Below are 24,110 nucleotides of genomic sequence, written 5' to 3'. Positions count from 1 at the left end.
GCAGGAGGACACAGAAGCAAGGCGTACAGAAAATTCCCCCACCCCGTACAGACAAAACAATGTAATTGACCAGTGGGGTCCCCTCACCCTAATGTTTGGCTATATCAGCAATCCCATACATGCATCACAGTTAATCACATCTATATGGAACCCCCAAAACACTTAGCTGGGCATTCCTCAGCCTCTGATCCCCAAAGTCCCATGCCTCACATGCCCGTGGAGGCTGGTCACATGCTTCCACGGGCAGCATGTTGGGCATCAGGGGGCTGGACCTTTTCTCAGGCTTTTATCGCTTTGTCCCTGCTAGGGAGATTCACCTCCACTAGTTGTTCTTGGGACCAATGTCACCAGGTCTGAAATACAACATTTTTTAGTAGCCACCGGCACAGTAGGTGAGGGGAATTCTTCTTCTAAGGCTCACCACACATGTTACAATCTAAACATGCTCCTTTAGTTGTACGTTCTCATAGTACATAGATTTGATACATTTAAAGTTGATTGTACAAAGTTTGTACAGTCAGGTTGTAATGTGTATTGTGACCTTAAGAGGGGATTTTCCCTCAGTTTGTAGAGATTTGCTCCCACTTCCTGTTGTGATTCTGGAATGTGAAAGGAAAACTCTTTCATGGGACATGAGCAGCAAAAAAGAAAACCTGACAGGAGTTCCTACCATTCCTGACTCTATCGGAAACTGAAAAAAAGTTCAGGCGTTAGACATACTTTAAGCGTTAGGTCACCAAGTTTGCTCTATACTGTAACTCATAGAAGTAACTGTTTCTGATACCAGACCAATTAAATATGAACTCTGAGCATACTCCATGATCTACTTGCATATTATATTTTTAATGTGATACTACATACTAATAATTGTCAGTCTTATGTCCTGGAGGGAATCTGGGCTTATTTAACTAAGGACTTTAAGAATAACCGCACTTTGTTTTAAAGTGAACTTATCTTTTAAGCACATCCACTTGAAAGTCAAGCAGTTTCAAGGCCAGCCAGGAGAAATAAAACCTCTAGCATGTGCTGGATCTACATTGGATTTTTCCCAGGGCAATGCTCCTAGAAAGTCTTTAACTGAAACTCCAATGGGACAGAGCATCAATATAAAATACCCCAAGCAAAAGCATACAGAATATTCAGACAGTGTTGTCTATCTGAGCACACTGGGGGCATATAAGGATCTTCAAACAAATGTAGTCCACAATAAGTTACAGAAAAGGGGAAAATATGGAATATGTAATTTCGGACCCACTAAGTTCAATACTTTCCAAGTAATCAAACCAGAAAAATACACAGAAAAGGAAAATCAGAATAACGTCAGAGCTACTTGTCCATGGCCAGTGGCTCAAATGATTGAACTAAAAGGATTACTATTAAATCTAGGGAAGCAACATTTTAGGAAGGAGAGCTCAGCAATAATAGCCTCAATACAATTTCAATAATGCAAAAGCACCCTGCCTTTTAAGTTCATTTTATTTAAATGACTCTGTACCGAGAAAAAATATTTCTTGATGTGTGTATTAACTAAATGCATTTTTCTGCTCAGCCAGTAATTACCTAGCTAATAATGCCGCATGTTCAGACAGGCAGAACAAACATTTATATTCCGTGGATGATGTTGATGTCACCTATGCCATTTTTATCTTGGCAGAACAATAACTGTTGGCCAACAAAATATGACCCAGAATGACAGCCTGGAAGTAGCTGTTGAGGTCACAAGGTGCCTCCTTATTACCAAGATCCTGTTTAAACAAAATCGTGTGACATTCAATTAATCTTTTTAGCTACTTTTAATGAAGAACTGTAAGTAAATGTCAGCACTTTCCAACACGACAGCAGTAGCATTGGTATCTTCATTGTCACACATATTTTAAATTACATGACTGGCAAAATTCTGTCTTAGGTGACCAAGTGATTTATATCTTTTTAGGATTCACAAATCACAAACTATAGATAACTTAAAGTGATATTAATGCCAAACGGTTTTTAAGCTATTTCAAATGCTGGTGATATCAGTTACAATGGATGCTGCTCCTTGATGTTTAAAAGTTTCAGCTTCCTGCAGAATCAACTGGTCCCCTGAACACTAACCCTGATATCCTGTTTTAGGGTGGCTCCTTCCCCTTGCAGGGTATTATGGAACCACCCTTGTGTGTGCTAGTAAGCTGTCCACAAACACAGGTACAGCAAGGCAGACCACTCCCCTGATCCGCCCTCTCCTCCTCCCTTCTCCAAGCTAGTAGATGCACAGCTGCTGGAGACTGTGCTCTCCCTTGTGATCTTACACTGGACAGGAAGTTCATGGAAGCCGAGCTGAGAGAGTTGGAGCTGTTTGGAAATTTTTTGAATGTAAGTGGTTGGGCAAAATGTAAAGAAATACTTTGCTGGGCAGTGTATCTTTGTTTGATCTGGATTCATTATTGAAAAATGTTTAGCGTTTAAACCTACGTTTACTCAAAAGTAAAGAGGAAGTGCCCAGTAGTTTTGTGTCTGTCTGCACACTGTAAAAAAGATTCATCACCCATAGATCCAGGTATCAAACAAAAGAAACAGAAGCCAGTTGGTGCACTACAAGGACTGTAACTGCTCTAAAGCGCAATAGATTTACCTGGCTGCCCTCTGTCTCAAGTATCTATTTTGGAGGTTGCTCTTAGAGGACCTGATGTTGCTGCTGTTATTATTACTGTAGATGTTGTCCTCTATTTTTGTGTTTTCAGGTATCCTGCAACCCTAGACCCTCTCTCCTGAGTTTTCTACCATTGAGCAATAAATTATAAATCCATACTAATCGAGCCTGTTCATTAGAGATGTTGTTGGTGTTGCTGGAGCTGGAAACTGGGCCAGTAACTGCAAAATAGGTAGGAGAGCTCGTCTTTAACTTCCTCTCAGGATGCATCTTGTCAGCACATGAACTGAGAGGTTTCTTGTTCTGTTTCTTCTTCTTACACTTCAGCCCTGCTGTACAGAGGCTGATACCAAGTAAAACCCTTACACATTCTCACTTCTACTGCTTTAATTTTAAAAATACATTTAATGATGTGTTCATAATTACATCGCTACATTAATTTGTGTCTTTTATAACTGCCTAGAGTTCAGCTTTATTTTACTTGCTTCTCAATTGCTTTTTTTAAATTTCTGTTATTGAATAAATAGTTGAGGACCAAAGCTATGAGACAAGGTTGCTAAATTTAAACTTGTTCACACTTGAAGTGAGGCGATTAAGGGGGGACATAATTTTGATGTACACATTGTTTAATGGTGATGGCAACATCAGCAATAAAGTTTCTACGGTAAACTTACTACAAAAGACTAGAATCCACCACCCAAAACTTCCCATTGTGTGAAATGTGACCCCAAACCACTTTGTAATCTTATATCCCTTTCTAGCCATCAGTTGAGTAGAAGTGGCCAAAATATAGAAGATTGAAAGCATGACCTAGTAATGATAATTATGCGTAAGGACAGTTATGTGATGTCACTGTGGGTGACCTATATAAATAGGATCTGTAAATGAGGAAGAGAGCAGAAAACATAAGTTAGTCATGCACCCAGGACTGGCACATAAACTGTAAAGAAGTAAAAAACCAAACTGAATCTAATTAATACAAAGCCCACACTTTACATCTTTCAAGGTTATCTATGGTGAAAAAGTAAAAACAAATATGTATTTCTATACTGAATTTAAATAAAAAATATCCCACTTCTAATATCCATATCAATCTAGAAGTTGGTAAACTTATTTATTGAAGATGCCCACAGGATGTACTTCCTCAATGCACTGACACAATCAGAGTTATTAACAAAAGGGTGAAGAATTTGGAGAAGGCAGGAGAAGTGAACAATCTAGGCCAAAGTAGACGATTTGGAAAAAGTCTCTAATTCAGCTCACTTTCCAGTTTAGCTATTTTGTCCTAGGGTGTTCACTTCTCCTGCCTTCTCCAAACTCTTCACCCTTTTGTGAATAACCCTGAATGTCAGGGAAGTTCACTTGGTGTCTATAGTGCAGCTTCTGCACGTAATGATGCACAATCTGTTATCTGTGCGCGAAGAAAGGGTTATGGTACCAACATTGCATATGCACATGCGCATGAACAGAAAAGCGTGTGCACACAAATTCTCACACACTTTCCTGCCAGTGGCGCCAAGCAGGCTATTTAAGGAAGCTTGTTGCACTTGCACATTGCTGAGATATCTTCAGCTGTTCCTTATATTGTCTGACTCTGCTTCTGAATCTGTTTGACCCGGCTTGTTTCCTGACCCTGCTGTTTGCTGCCTGCCTTGGAAATGTAGAAAATTTCCCTGCAGCCTACAGACCCCAAGGGCTCTTTTACACCATAACACATACATTAGAATGCACATTACACACACGCAAACGTCTGAACAATGTAACATCATCATTGCTTGCTGGAAGCAATGCGTTATGGGCTATGTAGTCTTGACAAATCAAGATTGCACCATGCCAAGCAAAGAGACGCACAGCACACTGGGAATACAGGAAGTTGTTGAACAAGATGGGCAGACAGAAGGTAGCACTCACTACATAAAAGACATTTCTTCAAGTAAGTTTTGATTGTATTATCAAAAATAACTATAGTATGTATTCCTATTACATTGCTGATGTTATAACAGGATAGTGTATGCTGTGACTTTAGAACTTCTTTAAGCCATGAAATTATGGGGCCTATTCATGAAGCAGCCGAAGGATCTAGCCATAGCTTTGGCCGATCCTTCGGCTAGCTTCGGCCCCAGGACCCCTTTGGTTCAGTAGAACCGAAGGGCTGCTGTACGGGCTATTCACTATAGCCCGTACAGCTCCCGAACTTAGCCGAGCGGCTCAGTCGAGTCGAAGGCATATGCCTCGGCTCGGCTGAGCCGCGCTGAAAGCCGAAGCCGGCCGACAGCCTGCTTCTATCAGCTGGGTGGAGCCAGCCGTGATCTTATGGCTGGCTCCGGTCACTTGCAGAGATCCGCATCCCTGGTTACCAGCTAGTGTCAGAAGCCGTGTCAGAATAGAAAAAAAATAAAATAATTTTTGCCCATAGGAATGCATTGCTAGATTCCTATTGGATTTTTCAATTTGCAATAGCCAATGGTAAACTAGCATTACACCCGCCTTCTGCTGATGGACAACTGCAGCAGAGGGCGGGTGCAATGCTAGTTTACTATTCACGACTATTCGGCCGAACATGCTCAGCATGTTCGGCCGACCCGAAGCGACGTGAAGCCACCCGATATACGGCTGAAATCAGCCATACCAGCCTGAAGTGAATAGCCGAACAGCATTCGGCTCACTTCACTTCAGGTCGGTCTTTCACTCGGCTGCCTACGGCAGCTTAGTGAATAGACCCCTATGTAAGTCACAGTTGTAGGTGGGATATTACAACTCTATGTATGTATCCTTTAGGGCAGTGGTCCCTAACCTGTGCAACCTCAGGACCCATATTTGTCCTTGGTCATTAAGTTGTGACCCAAGTTGCACTGCAATGGAACGCACGGTATTGCAGTACCGTGCATTCCAATGCGGGTAATAGAACTGTGAGTGGGAGATGCGTTCAGGGTGCGATTCAATTGAATGGCAATGCAATGCATCTCCCACACCGGAATGTGCAGTAGGTGCGATTGCGTGGTACAGTGCGTTAATCGCGCAGTCCTGTATACTAGTGTGAATGGGCTCTCAAAAACACTGACAGACACACACAGCAACAGGCACAATCTCACACACTCACACACTATCACATACACACACAAAAAAAAAATGCTTTCCTTTTTTTGAAAACCCACCCAGTCTCCCTACCTTACGAGAACTGGAGTGGATCCTCATCCCGGGGGCCAGTGTGGACTGCTGTGCTGTGACAGAGCTCCATCGATATGGGCATCCACATATACAGCTCCCTTGCGCACCCTGCAGAGGTGCCAAAAGTCCATGTATCCCATGGCACCACCTGACAGGAAAATGCCCATGCAGCAGGGCGGGTGCAGCAGCAACAATGGATGCCTCCGTCAAAATGTACAAAAAATAATAAAGTCACTGGCACTCCAAGTATTTTCTGTAGAGGTGCCAGGAGCCAGAATGTGACATCACTCTGGTCCAGGCATCGCTACAGGACACGTGAGGGAGCTGTAAGCAATGCACTTTTGGATAGAGTTCCTTCACGGCCATAGCCCTAGCCCACCCCACTTCAAGCTGACACTCGGTGCCAGGCAACATATTTTGAATGGCTGCTTGGCGCGAGAACTCACAGTGCCACGCTAGGAGGAGGCTGAGGAAAGTGGAAGACATGCAGCGACCCACTGAACATGGGGTCATGACCCACTTTTGGGTCACGAACCAGCAGTTGAGAACCAAGGCTTTAGCGGATTATAAATTTCTACTTGGTGTATTCATATTCTGGATGTATTCATATTTGAAATCATCTACCTTAAAAATGTCATTAGGCTAAATTGCGGAAATATGAAACTGCTAAAGTGCTTACAAAACTTGCAAGCTTGCTTTATACTCTGCTGCCTAACTATGTAGTTCTATAATATTTATAATCCAAAATGAAAGTCCTACTCACTCAGCAACATGTTCAACAGCTAAAGTGCTAATTCCATCCTGGAAGTGAGCAGAAAGTCTCTCTGTTGGCAGGCAAAAGCAGCGGCTCTCTTCTGCTAAGGTTTGGTAAATGTAACAACATGCCAAAATCTCCCAGAAAATCACTATGTTTTACTACTAATTAAATAAGTATAATGTACGTAAGATAATTCTTTGTTATAGCACATTAAACCCCTGCTGTTTATTTAAACAATGCCTTGCACATAAATTTGCAGACATAAGATAACTATATTATTACGTTTGAAAGAGCCTTCATCAGAAACATTTCCAATATTCTCCAATACAACAAGAAAAAGGAAAACAAAAGACAAACAACTCTAGGACTTATTTAATGCAATGTCTATTCTTCATTCGTTGTTATTTTAGTTCCATTCACATATGTTCTATATTAAAAATGCATGCCATTTATTATTTAGGTAAAATCAGAATAACACATGATTCAAATAAAATACAAAATAAATACTGGAAATGTGTAATAAAGAAACAGCTAGCACACATTAACAGTTCATTTGGATCTATTATTAAAATAACACTTCACATAAATCAATAGAGCACATGTCAGTATTACTAAATCACATTATTATTTAGACATTGGGGTTAATTTACTAAAAAAAAGGCATAGAGGCTGTTTACCTAGCAAAGGAAAAGTGTATGTTCACTTTGCAAAGAGAAAAATAGTAAAAACATGTGTTTATCTTAATACCTAAGTTCAGTAAACATTTACCTTACAACGTCCTTAGTAGTTTAGGAATTCAAGTGCGGTGTCTATTGCTTGCCTGCTCCCTCATGTGACCTAAAGCCTAGTCAGCCTAGAATAAAATAGGCTTGGAGAACTAGGGGTGTTTTATATCATTAGAGATGGCAGAAAGTCTGTTTTTCTCAGTCAGACAAGTCCAGTACCTAAATGTACCTTCAGTGCTGGGTGGGCTGGGTTGACAGTGGGTGGATATATATCAAGAAACTATTGGGGTTTTAGTGAGGTGTCATAGTCACAGCACAAATAAAATAGAAAAAAGGTTTATTTATAAATACTCATACAAAATTGCATAAAATAATTAATCAACATATGATAAAGATCACCCATATTGTCCTAAATACACCGCCAGAAAATATCCAAGAATAAACAAAAATGCCAAACTCCAGTAGTTTCATGATATATATCCTTCCACATAGTGGGCGAGGTGTCTTCAGAATGCACACATCTGGACAATATACTCTGTTAATACTGACAGTGGGTGGAGCCTGATGGGAAAGCTGAGAGGTTAGCTCCCCATCAGGTCTGCGTTCCTTCCATAGCAGCTAAACAGCCCACTAGTGGCTATGGAACCCACCAACTGCCATCTGCTGTCAATCACAGGTTAGGTGGACCTGATAGAGAACTAGTTTTTTAGAATGCCAAACAGGCTCTACCCACCCAAAAGCAAAACTCCTTGGCCACTAGGCCTGCATGACAGGCTCAGTGGTTGGACAGGGGGATCTATAAGGCTGAGCCTGTGATTTTATTAGGCACAGCATTACTGAGTTTCCCTGAGGATGGAGAATCTGGTATAGACACTCTGGCCTCAGTTCTAGCCTGTTTCTAACAGGTCCATGAATCTGTTGCAAGCACCCACATTTATCATGCAGAGGCCCAAGTGTTCATCAAACTCTTTATGAATTCCAGGAAATTCCAATGTAAAATATAAGGATCTTAGAGGACTCAGAGGTCTGATACTTCAGAGAAGGCCTTGTTTTAGTAATAAGCATGATTAGCACAACCATTTTAAATAAAACTAGAAGGTTCACTTACAAGAATCACATAATGTTATGATTTGCTTGGACTTTAATTCACAGTAAAATATTGTTGTTATGTTGGATTCCTGCATATGATCTAATGCTGTCAGGTACTATTACAATATGGCTGTGCTCTACCAACTACAACTCCCTTTTCCATTCAGAGTGCCCTAACTGAACACTAAAGTAGTCTTATTGAATAGTGTACTGGCAGTTTGCAGAATTTAAAGTGTATTTCCACTTTTGCAGCCAAACTGGGATAACACCTAATTTATATCTGTTACCATATGCATAGCATAAAGAAAAAAAAGTTGCTGATTCCATTTATGAGAAGCATTGTATGTAAGGAAACTCATTGTACCCCCAGTCTTTCTATGGGGACACACTCCCTCCCTTTCAAACTGTTCAGAATAGCTTGCCATCTGCACAAAGGCCTCCTTCAAAGAAACATCTAAAAGGTAAGAAATATTTAAAAACTTATATTTTTGGTATGCTGCATGAATGGGAACACATAACATACAGGGTTTTCTCAAATCTGATTGCAAAAGTGGAAATACACTTCAACTATGAAGTCAATGAAGGTCAGGCCTAGTAAAATAAAGTCAAATAGGCACACAGAAGATGCTTTTTTTTAAATCTTATACAGGTTATATTGTTCTCAGGAGATACTATTACTTTAAAAAGCTTGAAATGCAGTGCAGGCTCCCAAAACCACCAATCAGAATTAGATATGACTTGGAAAGTGACAGGATAGTGGCTGAATGAACGTGGATGGTTACTGTGCAACAACAGCCCTTATGTGACACATCATACTTGAAAGCTAAGGGTCTGACTGTACAACTCTTTAAAGGTCTAAATAAGTTGTAACACAAACAAAGTTACTTACAGTTAAGAGATGAACAGGATAGCCAAATTTATCTTCATGATTCATGGAACACTTCCACGTAGATAAATGGAGTAATGCCATGTATGATTTATTTTAAGGAATAATATATCCTACAGAATAACATTCTAAATATAAGCTGCATTTTTACAGGTGATTAGTAATATTGCTGAACATCTATATTAATGTGTTCTTCTGATCCGCTCCTCTAGCTGGATTTTTAGATTGTTGAGCCTGAATAGGAACAGCTTTTTCTGCTGAAAACAATCAGAGAAACACAGTGTTTGTGATTTTTGTGTACTAACTCTTACCTGGATCAAATTGTATGAGTTTAGTAGGACTTGTAGAAAAGTCTTTCCCATCCTTAGCACTTATTCCATTCACCTTAAAAATAGCAAAATATATGTTAACTGTAATAAAAATTAATTATCCACTTCACTTCCAGCACCTGAAAACACTTGAGACCTGTTAACTCCCAAAGCTGTAACTCCCAATGCTATTCAGAGCATCCAAGGTATTTATTGTTACCAGGGAATAAATAGTGAGCATTCCTCATGTTTATTTATTTATTTAGTTTAACTTTTCCTTTTTTTTAATTTGTAAACTTTTTAGGTGTAAATTCATGGGGGGGGGCTTGATCAGTTTAAAGGGGGCTTGGCAACAAATGACTTAAGATAGTGATCTATTGTTTACTGTTATTAGCGAGCAATACATCACCAGTGCGGTGAGCTGGATCTGCTCTGCCCTGGTTTAAGATGAGCACAGAGCACAAAGGTAATCCCAGAAAGCCAAAATGGGCATGAAGAAAGCAGGAAATTCCAGTAAGTCAAGATAGGCATGGAGCACACAGGAATTCCTAGGGAGCCAAAATGGGCTTGGAGCATGCAGGAAATCCTAGTGAGCCAAGATGGCCAAGGACACACAGGAAACCTCACTAAGGCAAGATGGGCATGTAGCATGCAGGAAATCCCAGTCAACCAAGATGGCCATGGAGCACACTGGAAATCCCAGTGAGCCTAGATGGGCATGGAGCACACAGGAAATCCTAGCCAGAGATAACATCACCCATTTTCCCCTGTCTTCACAATATGGAATCCTTGTCATTAGATTTTGCAGATCTTATAATGTCCTTTGTAGTAGGACTTGCATTCCAGGAGCTGATCACAGCTTAAATTTAACAGAATTTAAATTTTGCTTGAGAGGTTAGTGGTTATTTTATTTATTAAACATAAAAGTAATTAAGTGTATGGAAACAGGTAGGAGTTTATACTTTTTTTTTTTAAATAACAGAAGTACTACTGTTTGGGTCAAGGTAGCATTGGGGAAACCTAACAGAATTATCAAAATGTAATTTGATCATTTAAAGCCTGCTGTGAAAGAAAAACCACCATTTAAATATCAGTTCTTTGCAATGTCTTATTGAATGCGCTGAATTGTAATAAATTGCTTTCCTTATGCCCAAATTAGTTGGTGAAAAACTGTCTTATACTATTATTGGCAAGAATTACGTAACAACTTTCCCCTTATAATGATTATTGATGACACAAATAAAGTGGTGCTCTCACTTGGCTTACTAGTCTTGTGTGAATACATTTCTGACATTTCACAATATACAGCATCATTATCACCCAAAAAAGATATACTTTTTACCAAACAGTCCTTTTGTCCCAATCAAGGTCTACATGAGTGGGACATCCTAGGAGAATGATGTTATCAGTCTGCTGCAGACAGAAGCAAGCATTTCATCAGGCATCCTTGCCTTTTTGATAACTTGCAATATTCTGGCAACTAGCTGGCTGAGAGGCAGTAAATGGCTGATCTGTATGAGACTGTCATGAATGTCAGCTGGAAACCTGATCAGGCATCAGACGGGTAGCTGAACTAGGTGAGAAATGTGGTCACACAACTTGGAACATAAAGGCAATACACAGACAGGCATGGTTGTTTCATCTCTAGGCCAGCATCTTAGTCCAATAAGTAGATGCTCACCCTGGATAATGCCTGAACAAAGATGCTGCCATCATTTTTGGGAAAAGGGAAGGCAATATAATTGTCAAGTGGGATATTGGACTTTATTTGAGAGTTAAAGTGTATATAAAGCCAAACCCTTAAAACAAAAATAGAGTATGGAAGGGTTAAAACCTCATCAGGAACCGAGAGGAAGTTTCAGTTATCAATGGAATCGCTTTTCACATTGTTTTCCCCCACTTCTTGCTCTGAGACAACTTAAAATGTTTGTATTTCCACTCACTTTCTGTGTCGGCGACAATGGTCACCAAGACAAAACAGAGGGGCAAAACTCCCTAAAGGGTAGACAAATAAAGTTTCCTTTACATATACATTATTAAATACCTGTTTACACATATAGCAGTGACATGCGTTTTTCGCCACAAGAAAAACACAGTTCACCGCTAGAGCACATATAAAACAATTGCTTTCTAAGTGCTCTATTCACACCACAACACTGGTGTGATGTGTGGTGCACTAAGCTGTGGAAAGACATGCTACATTTTACCGCAGCACATTGTATGGCTCCTTTGGTCACTAGGTCACTAATGTGCAGGGACCTGAATGGAGTGTAAAGTTTGTACACTCCAAATAAAGTTTAAAAAAAGTAAGCAGTGTAATAGGCTGAAACAGCGCATAACACCGCACACTACCGGATCTGTCAAAGCACACTAGCCCATCTGCTAAATGGAGCATTCTAGCTACTGTGACCGTAACCTTACACATTACTTTTCATGAAAGATAATTCATTTTAGAAAATGCACTATATTGCCAAAAGTATTGGGACGCCTGACTTTACATGCACATGAAATTTAATGGCATCCCAGTCTTAGTCTGTAGGGTTCAATATTGAGTTGTCCCACCCTTTGCCACTATAAAAACTTCAACTCTTCTGGGAAGGCTATCCACAAGGTTTAGGAGTGTGTCTATGGGAATGTTTGACCATTCTTCCAGAAGCGCATTTGTGAGGTCAGGTACTGATGTTGGACGAGAAGGCCTGGCTTGCAGTCTCCGCTCTAATTCATCCCAAAGGTGTTCTATCGGGTTGAGGTCAGGACTCTGTGCAGGCCAGTCAAGTTCCTCCACCCCAAACTCGCTCATCCATGTCTTTATGGACCTTGCTTTGTGCACTGGTGCGCAGTCATGTTGGAACAGGAAGGTGGCATCCCAAACTGTTCCCACAAAGTTGGGAGCATGAAATTGTCCAAAATGTCTTGGTATGCTGATGCCTTAAGAGTTCCCTTCACTGGAACTAAGGGGCCAAGCCCAACCCCTGAAAAACAACCCCACACCATAATCCCTCCTCCACCAAACTCTACACTTGGCACAATGCAATCAGTTACTGTCCTCCTGGCAACCGCCAAACCCAGACACGTTCATCGGATTGCCAGACAGAGAAGCGTGATTCGTCACTCCAGAGAGTGTGTCTCCACTTCTCTAGAGTCCAGTGGCGGCGTGCTTTACACCACTGCATCTGATGCTTTGCATTGCACTTGGTGATGTAAGGCTTGGATGCAGCTGCTGGGCCATAGAAACCCATTCCATGAAGCTCTCTATGCACTGTTGTTGTGCCAATCTGAAGGCCACATGAAGTTTGGATGTCTGTAGCTATTGACTCTGCAGACAGTTGGCGACTTCTGCGCACTGTGTGCTTCAGCATGCGCTGACCACGCTCTGTCATTTTACGTGACCTACCACTTCGTGGCTGAGTTGCTGTTGTTCCCAGTTGCTTGTTATAATACCGCTAACAGTTGACCGTAGAATATTTAGTAGCAAGGAAATTTCACGGAGCACCTGAATCCAACAATTTGGAGGGGTGTCCCAATACTTTTGGCAATATAGTGAATATCTGATGCTAGGTCTATGTTAATGGACTCCATTCCATCTGATCTCACTGCAGAAAAAGCAATCACATTGCACACAGCAATAATTGTACCAGATGTAAATGCAGCAATAGAACTAATCGCTGCGCCATAATGTGCTTAGCTTAATAGTGGCAACCTTTTGTAATGAATGCATTGGTCCATGCAAATTCATGTACCCAGTAGCTAGGGGACATTTTCATAAAATGCCAGAATATGAAAAAATATGTATGAAGTTACTTTTATACCCTATTTCTTAAAAAAAAAAACAAGTGTATTGAAGGGAAAATAACAGACATATGACTAGGTTTGCTGCTCTTGACAAGTAGCTGATCAACCAGAAGTTGTTAAACCTGCTACCTCCCTATTAAATTAAGAGATTAGCCTTCATGTGTGACTGATACAATATGTTCATGTATTGCTTTTGCAATTGAAGTAAACACATAAGGACCAACAATTGTACTTTCAAGCTATTAATATATATGCAACCACAATTTGTACTTGTTAATTTTAGAAATGAATATGTGTTACCATCACTGTAATGAAGGCAGAGTCTACAGGGTAACCTCTCCTTGTGAGCTTCAAATACACCACAGCTTCTGTCTCACACACCTCATACTTGACTTGAAGCAAATCAATACGAGACCATTTTAGGCTTAAGCTGTAAAAGATCCCATAATATGTTATAATAACAGTGCAACTATAATAATGATTGTTCATGCACTGATAATACTTCTTCCATAATTAAAAGAACACATGGAGGCTTGAATCTATTTAAAGTTTCTGATGCCTAAACTTAACAGGAGATAATTATACTTTGCATTGTATTTATAACACAGTTGTGCAAATTGCAAGTGAATTGAGACACATGATTCCATCTGATTTCAACATAATTGTGCTCAGTGAATAACATCCAAGATGTATATGACAGCAAAAGAAGAGATGACTGGAAAAGTACATACACACAGTAAATGGTCAAGCAAGTTTCAAGTATCATGAGGATGATGACTAATGGAACAGTACTGAAATCATTATATTACTCAGGCCCTTAAAGTGGACCTTCACTCACTACATTATTGCACTCTTATTGGAGTATAATACTCTTAATGGAGTATTGTGTCTCCATTTAGCAATTCAAAACATGAAGAAAAAAATATAGTTTTAACTATTTTTATTCAGTCCAGACCACTCCCAGCCACCATACTTGCCTTGCCTCGCCTCTTGCAAGAATGACACCTCACTTGCTCTGAAGCCTCCTGGGATATGCATGTCACATATCCCAGGATGCTTCAGATTCCATACATTGGTTTAAGGGAGGCTGACCTGGTAGGGCATCACCATGGCCTGGCTGCTTGAACGAGGAAGAGACAGCTGGTTCCTGATGATGTAAGAAACTAAAATGGTGGCCTGGGACCCAGAGTGTGGCAGATGCATGTCAGATTATAGCAGGACAATGCTGGGCGGGTGAGTATGTAAATTGTGCATAACACCAGCAAAAGAGCGAGATAAAAAAACACACATTAGGTGAAGTTCCTCTTTTAGATGTTGACATTAGTTATCTAAAATTTATAACACAGGTGTGCAAACATATTCAAACAAATGATCCCATCACTCAGCATTGTGTTTCAAGTAGTACAGTAGAACGATACACAATTCCTTTGATGTGATACAGTGGAACCAAAGATCTTACACAGTGTTTTTGGCTGGCTCCAGGTTCTAGACGCACAGATTTTCTTACGTTTAGAGAGCTTTTCATGGCCATAACCCCAAAAGAAGACCTGTTCAGTCACACAGACCAGACACTCACTATGTGACATCACTAATCACCAAATTAAGAATATGAGCATAGCACCCTGTGTCACATATATTCAGAATTGCACAACATTATTTTGATGGGGGTCTGTACTGATTTGCAGCACTATCAAACGAGTAGCCAATAATTTTAACAATGCAAGTAGAACTTTTCCAGCTGCTTTTTCAGAATACCAAAGAGACTCCAGTTTTGCTACTAACAATAAGTAAATAGAAAAGCCTCTCTGTCTCAATATCCGGAAATCCGGATTTTCGCTTTGCTCCCTGGTTCTGGGCTGTCAGCCTATGGTGTCTCACAAGGCTGCAGCCAATCTGCTCTCCTCCTCCCCTATTTAGGACTTCTTCACTTGTTGCTCTTGGTGTGAGCAGCAAGTCTTATGCCTTGTTCCGTACCCCTTGTGGCTCTAACCATCCCTGGGATCTTATTCCCTGCGCTTGCTATTGGATCCTTGTGCCTTTGGCTTCCCTGTACCAGCTGGTATCCTTGTTTGGCGTTATTCCCTGCTTTGCTCCTTGCGCCCCTGCTATAGTATTTCAGTGGTTATCCTTTAGTATATTGCTGCAGACCTTAATTGCTTACACCTGTGTGCTGTGAGTCTCTCTATACTGCCTTCATTGCCTCACTTCTACTGTGTTTTCCCTCTCCAGCCTTGTGTGTTTGCTTCCTCCTATTTGCTTGCTTTCTTGTACTTCAGTTCCGTCACTTACCTTTTCAGTGTATCGTCCTATGCTTTGCTGTCACCCTTTACTTCTGTGCGCCTCTCTTACCCTGTCTCCGCACCCCCTGCGTGCATACATCTCTTTTGCTTCTTTATGTACTTCTCCCTATGTTATCCTGCTTCTTTGTATGCATGTGCAATGCACGTCTCCTGCTTACTTTTGTACGTTACACCTTCCTGCTCCTAGGTGTGCCTCTAAGCTACTTACCCTTCCCGAGTGTCTTTGTTTAGCTACCCTCTTCAGTATACTCTGCTGTTCTGCTGTGCGTTTTGCACCTTTTGCTTGTGACTTTCTCTTTCTCTCGCTCATTGTGTGCCACTGTTCCTATCTTCCTCCTCTTGGTTACAAGTTTCTCCCCTACCTGTTGTTTGTATCCAGTTCCCCGGTGCTTTGACTAGTCCCTTGCGTCTGTGTGGGTGCGCTAGAGGGCTGCAACCTGGAAGGTGTCCAGCAGCCAATCATCCTCACCACTAGAGGCTCTGTCGAATACCTGGCCCTTCTTAGATTCTGCGCCTCTAGTGCGTCCTGAGAACGCACAGACCATTAGTTCCTCTCTCTCTGTGACCAACATCCCAGATATCCCTCCTGTCTGTGACTCCTACACACTCCTCAAACCCCGGAGCTCACATACCCTAGTGCCCCGGTCCCCAGACCGTGACACTCTCCTGCATTGTTCCCTCTTTGACATATTGCAGAATTTTTTTCTACAGAAAAAGAAAGGCATTTTCTTTGAATTTTGCAAGCACGGGGTCAAGGTGAAAGTAGACTTTATGGCCTTGGAAAGGTAACATATTAGCTGCAGATGATGATGGCTGGATACGGTTTGCTTTCATAAAGTAAAGTTTCGTAGCTGTACTAGAAAAATGATCTGGTGCCACAAATGGTTTAAACTTATATGTAGAAGGCGTATCAGAAGTTATGCAAAATTATTCTTAGACGTAAAAAGCATATCTGAAGGTGCAATAACAAACTGAAGTGAAGGCAAAAGCATATCTGACCACAAATTTACAGATTCTGCCCATGTGGAAAACGCATCTTGGAGAAAAAAAATTATAGACTCTGCTCAGGTGGCAGGCATAACAGAGCAAGACATTACAGTTTTTGAAGAAGCAGGGCTTGAACAAGGCATGTCTGCAAAGAAGATAACAGAACAGAAGATAAGTCTCTACGGTAGATTGAGGCATATATGAAGATGTATGTTCCTTACATTCTGAATTGTTCACAATCTCATATCTATATAAATAGTGTCACCACCTATAATTTCCTATAAACATGTCTGTTTGGTTACCTGGTCACTGACAGACAAACATGACACTGCAGAGTTAAAGAAGATGGCTGAAAATAGTAGAATGTTTCTGCAAGCATATTGTTGGGTGACCATGAGCTGATCCTACTTCAAACAGTCCTTTTTTGGGGTCTGTAATCTTTTTTGTAACCAGTTTACATTTTTTTTTTCTTCACTTTTCTCATGGATTATTTTCTTTTAGAAGACATGTGAGCACAACCTTTTAGTAATATTAACATACTATTAATTGAAATGCCTATGCAAAATTCATGTGTACAAGTGTATTAGCCAGTTTTTCAAATATTGCTACTTTTTTTTCAGAATAGGCCTCAGCACTGCTAGATGGCAAAGGGATTTACTCTGCTTTGTTCAGCTTGTCAACTGTTGACCTGGTGATTGCACTTGGGTTCATAGAATCAGCCTTTTAGTAAACAAAGAAATACAATATTTTCTAAAACTAGACTTTAAGCCATGACTAATTTTTGGGTTAATTGCAGAAAATATTTGTATGTTTACCTCTAACAAAGGCTGTTTTATCAGTTTTTGGTAAATCTTGATTGGCGAACACTGACCTGGGGATGGCATCAGGAATGGCACACTACTTCCGGAAGACATCAGTGTGTTACATCTTGCTTGGTATACAGTGACCTGGGAGTGACATTAGGAATGGGGAAGTGCTGCTGGTGGGCATCACTGTGTTACATCTTGTTTGCTGACTGCTGACTTGGGGTTGCTTTCTCGAATGGGGCAGTGCTACTGGGCTGGCTTGTAAACATGATTGTGTCACATCATAACTGGCATCTATTGGCCTAGGGATGGACTTAGAAATGATCCTGTTGCAAATTCAGAGGTTTCAATTATTACAATTCCCACTAATGTTTCAGACATTTCAGGTGTGAGGTTGTAAATAAAAAGTAAAACAAATTAAATTAACATAAAACACTTGTTATGACATGTTAAAAAAATAGAATTTTAGTCATGGGAACATGCAACATTGCGAATAGTAAAGTGGTTTAATTTGGCAGCCAGTAGCCAGAGCTCCCTGCTCCTTGTCACATGATGTACAGGCTCCTTAGTACACATGCTTGTAAATCAGATGCCCAACTGTATCACTTTAAAAAGGCCTTTTTAGAAAGTTCTACATAGTGCTAGTAAATGACCCCAAAATAGATTTTACCACTCTCACAGAATATAGTTTTAATTTTTTCTGTAAATTACTTATTATTTTTAGTAGTAAGGCAAGTGTTGAGATTACTTTAGAATTTTCTGTTTAACTTATTAAACAAAATAGCTGCCAAGTGTCTCTTGCTTCATGGACGCCCTGCCCACACAGTCAGTTCATTTAGAAGCACCCAGTAGTTTCCAGCAGCTCCCAGGGTGCACCTGCATGGGCTAGTTTATATTCAGGTTGTGGAGGGTACTGATGGGAGAAGGAGGACTTTACTTCTTGTGCGCATCACTGCCGAGCAACAAAGGATGCTGGCAGAGTGGAAGAAAGAGGGTGGGTTGCAGCCAGATGGCAGCTATCAGTCGTGTTAGTGACTTGCTGAAGTTGCAGTGCACTGTGACAATTGATGGAAATGACATTGCCGGGGGTGGAACAGTCAGCACATAGAAGCAGGCATGCCTTTAACAGGAATTAAAGTTAGAGGTAAAAGCTATAAAATGACAGACCCCCACCTCCACAAGGAACTTCTTATCACATTTTTTGGCCACATACTTGGGGCTTACAAGGGCATCCTTCATGCTTTGGTGGCCCAGTCTGCCCTTTTAGTGAGTGGCCCTAAAACACTGCACCTACACTAATTATGTGATCACTTTAATAAATATCTGGACTATATGATATGGGTCCATGATGTGCTGTTGACATACAATATTTATCATTTTTTAAAATAAACCATTTATTTCTGTTTATGAGACTAAAAGAACTAACATACCTCTGCCCATAAAGAGTTAACCTTTATAATCTCTTTCATCCACACTGTAGGACATTTTTAATAATACAGGTTGAGAAAACATGCATGCTCTGTACTGAAAATACAGTATAAGCCTGGCTATCACAGACATTATAAGAGTGTTAAAAATATCCGCAACCAGTTTAGGGACCTCTAAAATGACCCAGTGGAGGTCAAACCCGGCAAAAAAAGTTATGTGTTTAGAATCGTATCAGCTCAACACAGGAATGGATAGGGATCCCCGTTATACAAACATTAAAGCAGAGTGATCAAATTTCAAAAAGGTTGAATGCACAATTGTGGATGTGAATTTTTTTTCATCCACACTCTGTACCAGACTTGCAGCATGACAAATGTTGAATTTTCCAGAAAAGCTGGTGTGTATGTGAGGATTTGTGGGCTTATTTGACTGTAATGGTTTGTTCTACCATAATAGCCTTGTATTAATAAAAAGCAAAGATCAGTGCAACTAAACATGTTACAGATATAAACTTAGTAACAAAAAAAAACAAAAACTGCAGATGGGATAATTGCTTATAACCACAGCTGGTAATGGTTTAAAACCTAAGCCGTATGGTTACTTATTCTGTACATTACACAACTATAGCCTGTTATAAATGACAGGATCGTTTCCTAGGCCCAGTCCTATATTTGCAATTCTCAAAGGACAGCAATATACCTATACTGAGGTTAAATTTGTTTTTAGGTATTGCTTAAACATCTCTAAAATAGATGATCCAATAAGAGGTTCATTACCAGCTTACTTTTGTACATTGGCAAACACTGGATCACAAGTCAAGAAGGACATCTAGTGGTGACAATTTGGACTATAAACTAACATACACATTTATAAAGGAAAATTATTAAAACAATGACCTGCTGCTGTTTCCTAATATAGGGAATGATTTAATATTTTGTTTTCTTAAAAATTCCAATATGTCTCAATATTTCCTGGGTACTGCTTATGCTGAATTCACATCCTGCTTTGTACAAAATTGCATGCAGGTCTGTACATTTGTAATTCACATCAACATGCATTATTGCCGTGTTTTCCAGCATGTGTTATGTATTGTATAGTAAACTGTGTTAAAAAAAATCATTTCTTTTGCCCACCAAAACGCACACCGATGCAGTAAAACTCATACAACTCAAGTTGTATTTACGTTAACACTGCACTACAATGCAGGGATGTGGATAGGCCTGATTGATCTATGACAGTTGTGTGTTTGCTGTAGTTTCCCTCAGTTGTTAACTGTATTATACTGATGCAAACTGCTTTGAAAGTGAACTTGTCCTGTAACCTGTATATGTTACATTTTAAGCCTGAAAAATCTTCTTGCTAACCAGATTTCAAAGATTTAAACTTTACAATTGTTGCAAAAAAAAATATATATGAATCATAAGAACTTTTCAATTTAAGAGTTGTATTTATTAAAGGAGAACTATGAGGTGAGTGCTTTTCATTCACCTCAGTTCTAGCCGACCTGTGACAATGAGACTGTCACAGGTCGGCTCAGTAGATCGGGAGGTGAGCGAACACATACCGGCGTTTGCTCACCTCTCGATCCTGTCACGGCTCTCTGCCGTGACAGGGGAGGGGCTGGATTCCCCGCTCCGATCCACCAGCGCTGACTGGCGGAACGGACGGGGGAGGGGGCGGGTACAGCTGGCTCTGCCTCTAGATAGGCAGAGCCAGCTGTCAGTCACGCAGCTGGGTGGATCCCGGCATAATTGTCAGGATCCGCTTCAGCTGCGGCGTCTCAGTATACCGTGAGCTACAGCTCGCGGTATACTGAGCCTAGGGTGACGGGAGGACGCTAGTTTGTATGCTCCCGTTACCCTAAGGAGAACTATGGGGAAACTCCTTAACCCCATAGTTCTCCTTTAGGTGGTATTAGCTACTGGTATACAAAATTTGGTAAGTATGATCAATTAATAATCTTTAGTAATTTGTTTTCTTAAGTTTGAATGTAATTGATGCATAGGACAGATAAGGTGGTTGGTAGGTGTAGGGGGTGTGGAATAGCTAATTTGTTAAGGACATTTAAGGTACCTTTAAGTCTCTACTATACAGATGATCATGTTGTTGTATGGCCCCCCAAAAAACACTTAAATGACTGCAGACTTTCAAGCACAAGAAAGATCATGCAAGTGCATATGACATTTACTGGAACCTGCAATAGTTGTCACCCAGGGAGAGTGAAAAATCTTTAATGTGATACTTGTGTCCTTACCTTTGCTACCTAAATGTGAGCTAAATGTGAGCTTTTAGATCCATAAAGTTTATATAGTGATCTATGTCCATGACACTATTGCTGCCCCACCAAATTATCTGTTAGTGCTATTTTTTTTTCCATTTTGGAAGCATGTGAATAGAAGGGTAAAAATCATAAACATACATACAACTTATCTAATGGTTGCCCCTATTCTGAGACAATAATGGTATAGTCTTGGCATAGACCTGATGTACTAAGTACTTCAGATAAAGTAAAGCATACTATTACTTAGTACTTACTAAGTTCCTCCTGCACAATTATGTCCATTAGACAGTTAGTGCTCTCCATCAAATTCTGTAATTGCTTCAGCCTCATCCCATGATGAGGCTGAAGCCATGATCCCATGAGGTGGACTACTAGGCTTTATTATTTAAAACCTAGATTCTATAGGGTCTCAACCATCGGTGGGTTACTAGTTTTATATTTTAAACAATTTGCATTTGTCATGTAATAGTTTGATGTTAGTGATCCCATTGTTACTATGGGTTTTACAATATAACGTCTGAGTTTGATGATGCTTACCCATATTTTTGAAGTGTGCATTCTCCTATCTTTTTTGTTTTAACGTGATTACATGGATTGTTTTTTAGATACAGGTGCTCCTAGTATTTTCCATAGACATTTTTGGCAAAATGAATTCAGTGGCTGGTTCCAAGCCCCCACTGAAAAGGGGGAGGTTTTGGTGCTGGGCCAACAACTGAGCCCCATAATACCCTTTACCACAACAAAAACATTAGGTGCACATTAGGTCCTGTTGACGACGCTGGAGGAAACTTGACTGGGTGTGCAACACCTGTTACCAAAATTGGAACTTGCAATGTATGTACCCTGTATCAATGTGGAGAGCATGCTATAAAATTTCAACATTTGAAGCTGATCACCGAGATAGATTATTTCCTCTGGCAGAAGTGAAATAATGTGTAGCCTTTGGGATCAATAACTTATATAGATAAGTTATGTGTGGTCTGGATCTGGCAAATGGACGAGGTACTCTGACGTGGACATGCAGTTAGTAAAGGTTGTGGACTTTAAATACTCATACAGGTATGTAAGAACCTAGTAGTATTGCACTAGAAACTCTATAATATTGTTTAAGGTAGCATATTCCTGAACAATTTTGGACAAGATCAATTTCTAGTGTACAATGTCACAACTGTCTGATCTACAAGCAGAGGCACCAAACAGTATCATAAAGAAAACAAGATATGTGGAGGGGCTGAGATGTATTCTCTTGATACAGTCCAGTAATACGGTTTTCTTATTAGATGAGATTATACATTGAAGACTGCTCAATCAAAATGACCAATTACACACAAAAAATGCCATGTGTCTTGACTTACATTTGTGGTAAAGCTTTGTTTCCAGCTGGATCTGAAACTTCAAATTCTATAGCATCATCATACACATCAAGTGAGGGATTTATGGTGTACAATATAGATTTGCAGTTTAAATCTTTTTGAGTGAATTGTTCTTTTATAATTCCACCTATCAAGACAAATGGTTTTAAAAAAAGGAGTAAAATTTAATAAAATGTGCATATCAGCATATTTTATAAGACTTTAATATTTGTGTTACTTAACAGAGTATTCCAATGCCTAGAAATATGCATGCTCACAATAGCCTATGAGAACTGTGTTGTGTAGCAGTTATCTGTTTCCACTTACCTGATGTTACATTTTCCAGGTAACTTTTGTGAGGTCCATTTAATATCTTGAAGATAATGTTTTCATCCTCTGTCCCAGGATCAATAGCCTTTAATTCCCTAGATGTAATGTAGATTCCATACTGGCCATCTCTAATGTGCTGGACTTTAGTAGCACACTGAAGATGGACTATTTTGGGACTGGTGTCATCTGGAAAGTCCACCTATGCAAACAAAATTGATACAGAAAATTCAAAGTAATTTTAGATTGTCAATGAATGATCATTAAATGTAAAGAATTGTGTAGCAAGCATAAAGTATGTATTTGACAGGCCTGGACTTTTCTGGTGTTTCAGGATGGCCGGTTTCTCTAAGGCAATATGTAGGCTGGCATAAAGCAGGCTATACAGCCTAGTCTTAGAGAATCCTGATTAGATAAAATAGTAATAAATTATTATAGTTTATACACATGCGATAGGACATTGGCATTAGTGGCTAAGTGCCAATGCAAACACTATTTCCTAACAAATTATTGTCATGTATTTTTAAAATGCCAGGGCTGTATAGGTGTCCCAGTGTTGCCTTGAAGCACTTCATGGCTCTGAGAGTGCTTTGGTAAAGTTTTAAGCTTAGATGGAACCAGAATTGTGCAATTCTAGTTGTGTACAACTACACCAAACTCCCACAACAAGTCTGGTGTCATTAGGTAACAAAATAATGTCACACATTTCATTAGAACTCATTTACAAAGACTTTTGGTAAATATTTCTTTTGAAATTCCAAAATTAAAGTGCATGTACACTCTAACAATGGACTTCTCCTATGTGCTCCCTTTTGGACTGTTAAATATACTATTACATAAATTTTATGTGAATTTGATAAAAAAATACTACTTGACAGAAATCTTGTTACCTGATAACATCCTGTGCTTTTTGCCTGTACTGCACTCTTATATTAGAGCAAATGTTTGTATGGGGAACAAATGTAAACCAGAAACATCTGGAAATACCAGAAAGAGGGAAGTGTGTAATGCATTGTTTGCAATGTGTTTGTATAAACACACTTTGCACCTGTACTAAGTGTCAGTGTGTGCCCTCATCCATGCATTCACTGCCCCAAAAATGTGAAACATGCATTGCATCTGCCAACGTTATCCAATGTCCAAATAAAAACTCTTGACCATTTGCTACTGTCTGTATACGAAGCCAACATTTTAAAAGAACTGATAGGACTCTACTTTGATTTAGCTGAGTTTTCCCTGGGAAAACCCATGTGACAGTCAAACCTTGTTAATTCA

General features: G+C 39.9%; 1 protein-coding gene across 1 annotated transcript in view; it reads right to left on the bottom strand.

The window, feature by feature from the left end:
* The window catches only part of FREM1 (FRAS1 related extracellular matrix 1), a 99,946-nt gene that overhangs the window by 18,546 nt on the left and 57,290 nt on the right, over window positions 1-24,110 (bottom strand). Inside the window, exons 25-28 of the mRNA XM_018556493.1 lie at window positions 22,836-23,037; window positions 22,512-22,656; window positions 13,655-13,784; window positions 9,566-9,638 (exon numbers count right to left, since the gene is read on the bottom strand). Coding sequence (XP_018411995.1) covers window positions 9,566-9,638; window positions 13,655-13,784; window positions 22,512-22,656; window positions 22,836-23,037 — 550 coding nt within the window. The remainder of the gene's footprint in view (window positions 1-9,565; window positions 9,639-13,654; window positions 13,785-22,511; window positions 22,657-22,835; window positions 23,038-24,110) is intronic.

The sequence above is a fragment of the Nanorana parkeri genome, unplaced genomic scaffold (genome assembly GCF_000935625.1).
Source record: "Nanorana parkeri isolate BGI_ZX_2015 unplaced genomic scaffold, ASM93562v1 scaffold239, whole genome shotgun sequence".
Lineage (NCBI taxonomy): Eukaryota > Metazoa > Chordata > Amphibia > Anura > Dicroglossidae > Nanorana > Nanorana parkeri.
Note: the sequence above shows the minus strand (reverse complement) of the source record. Positions and strands in the feature narration are given on the sequence as shown.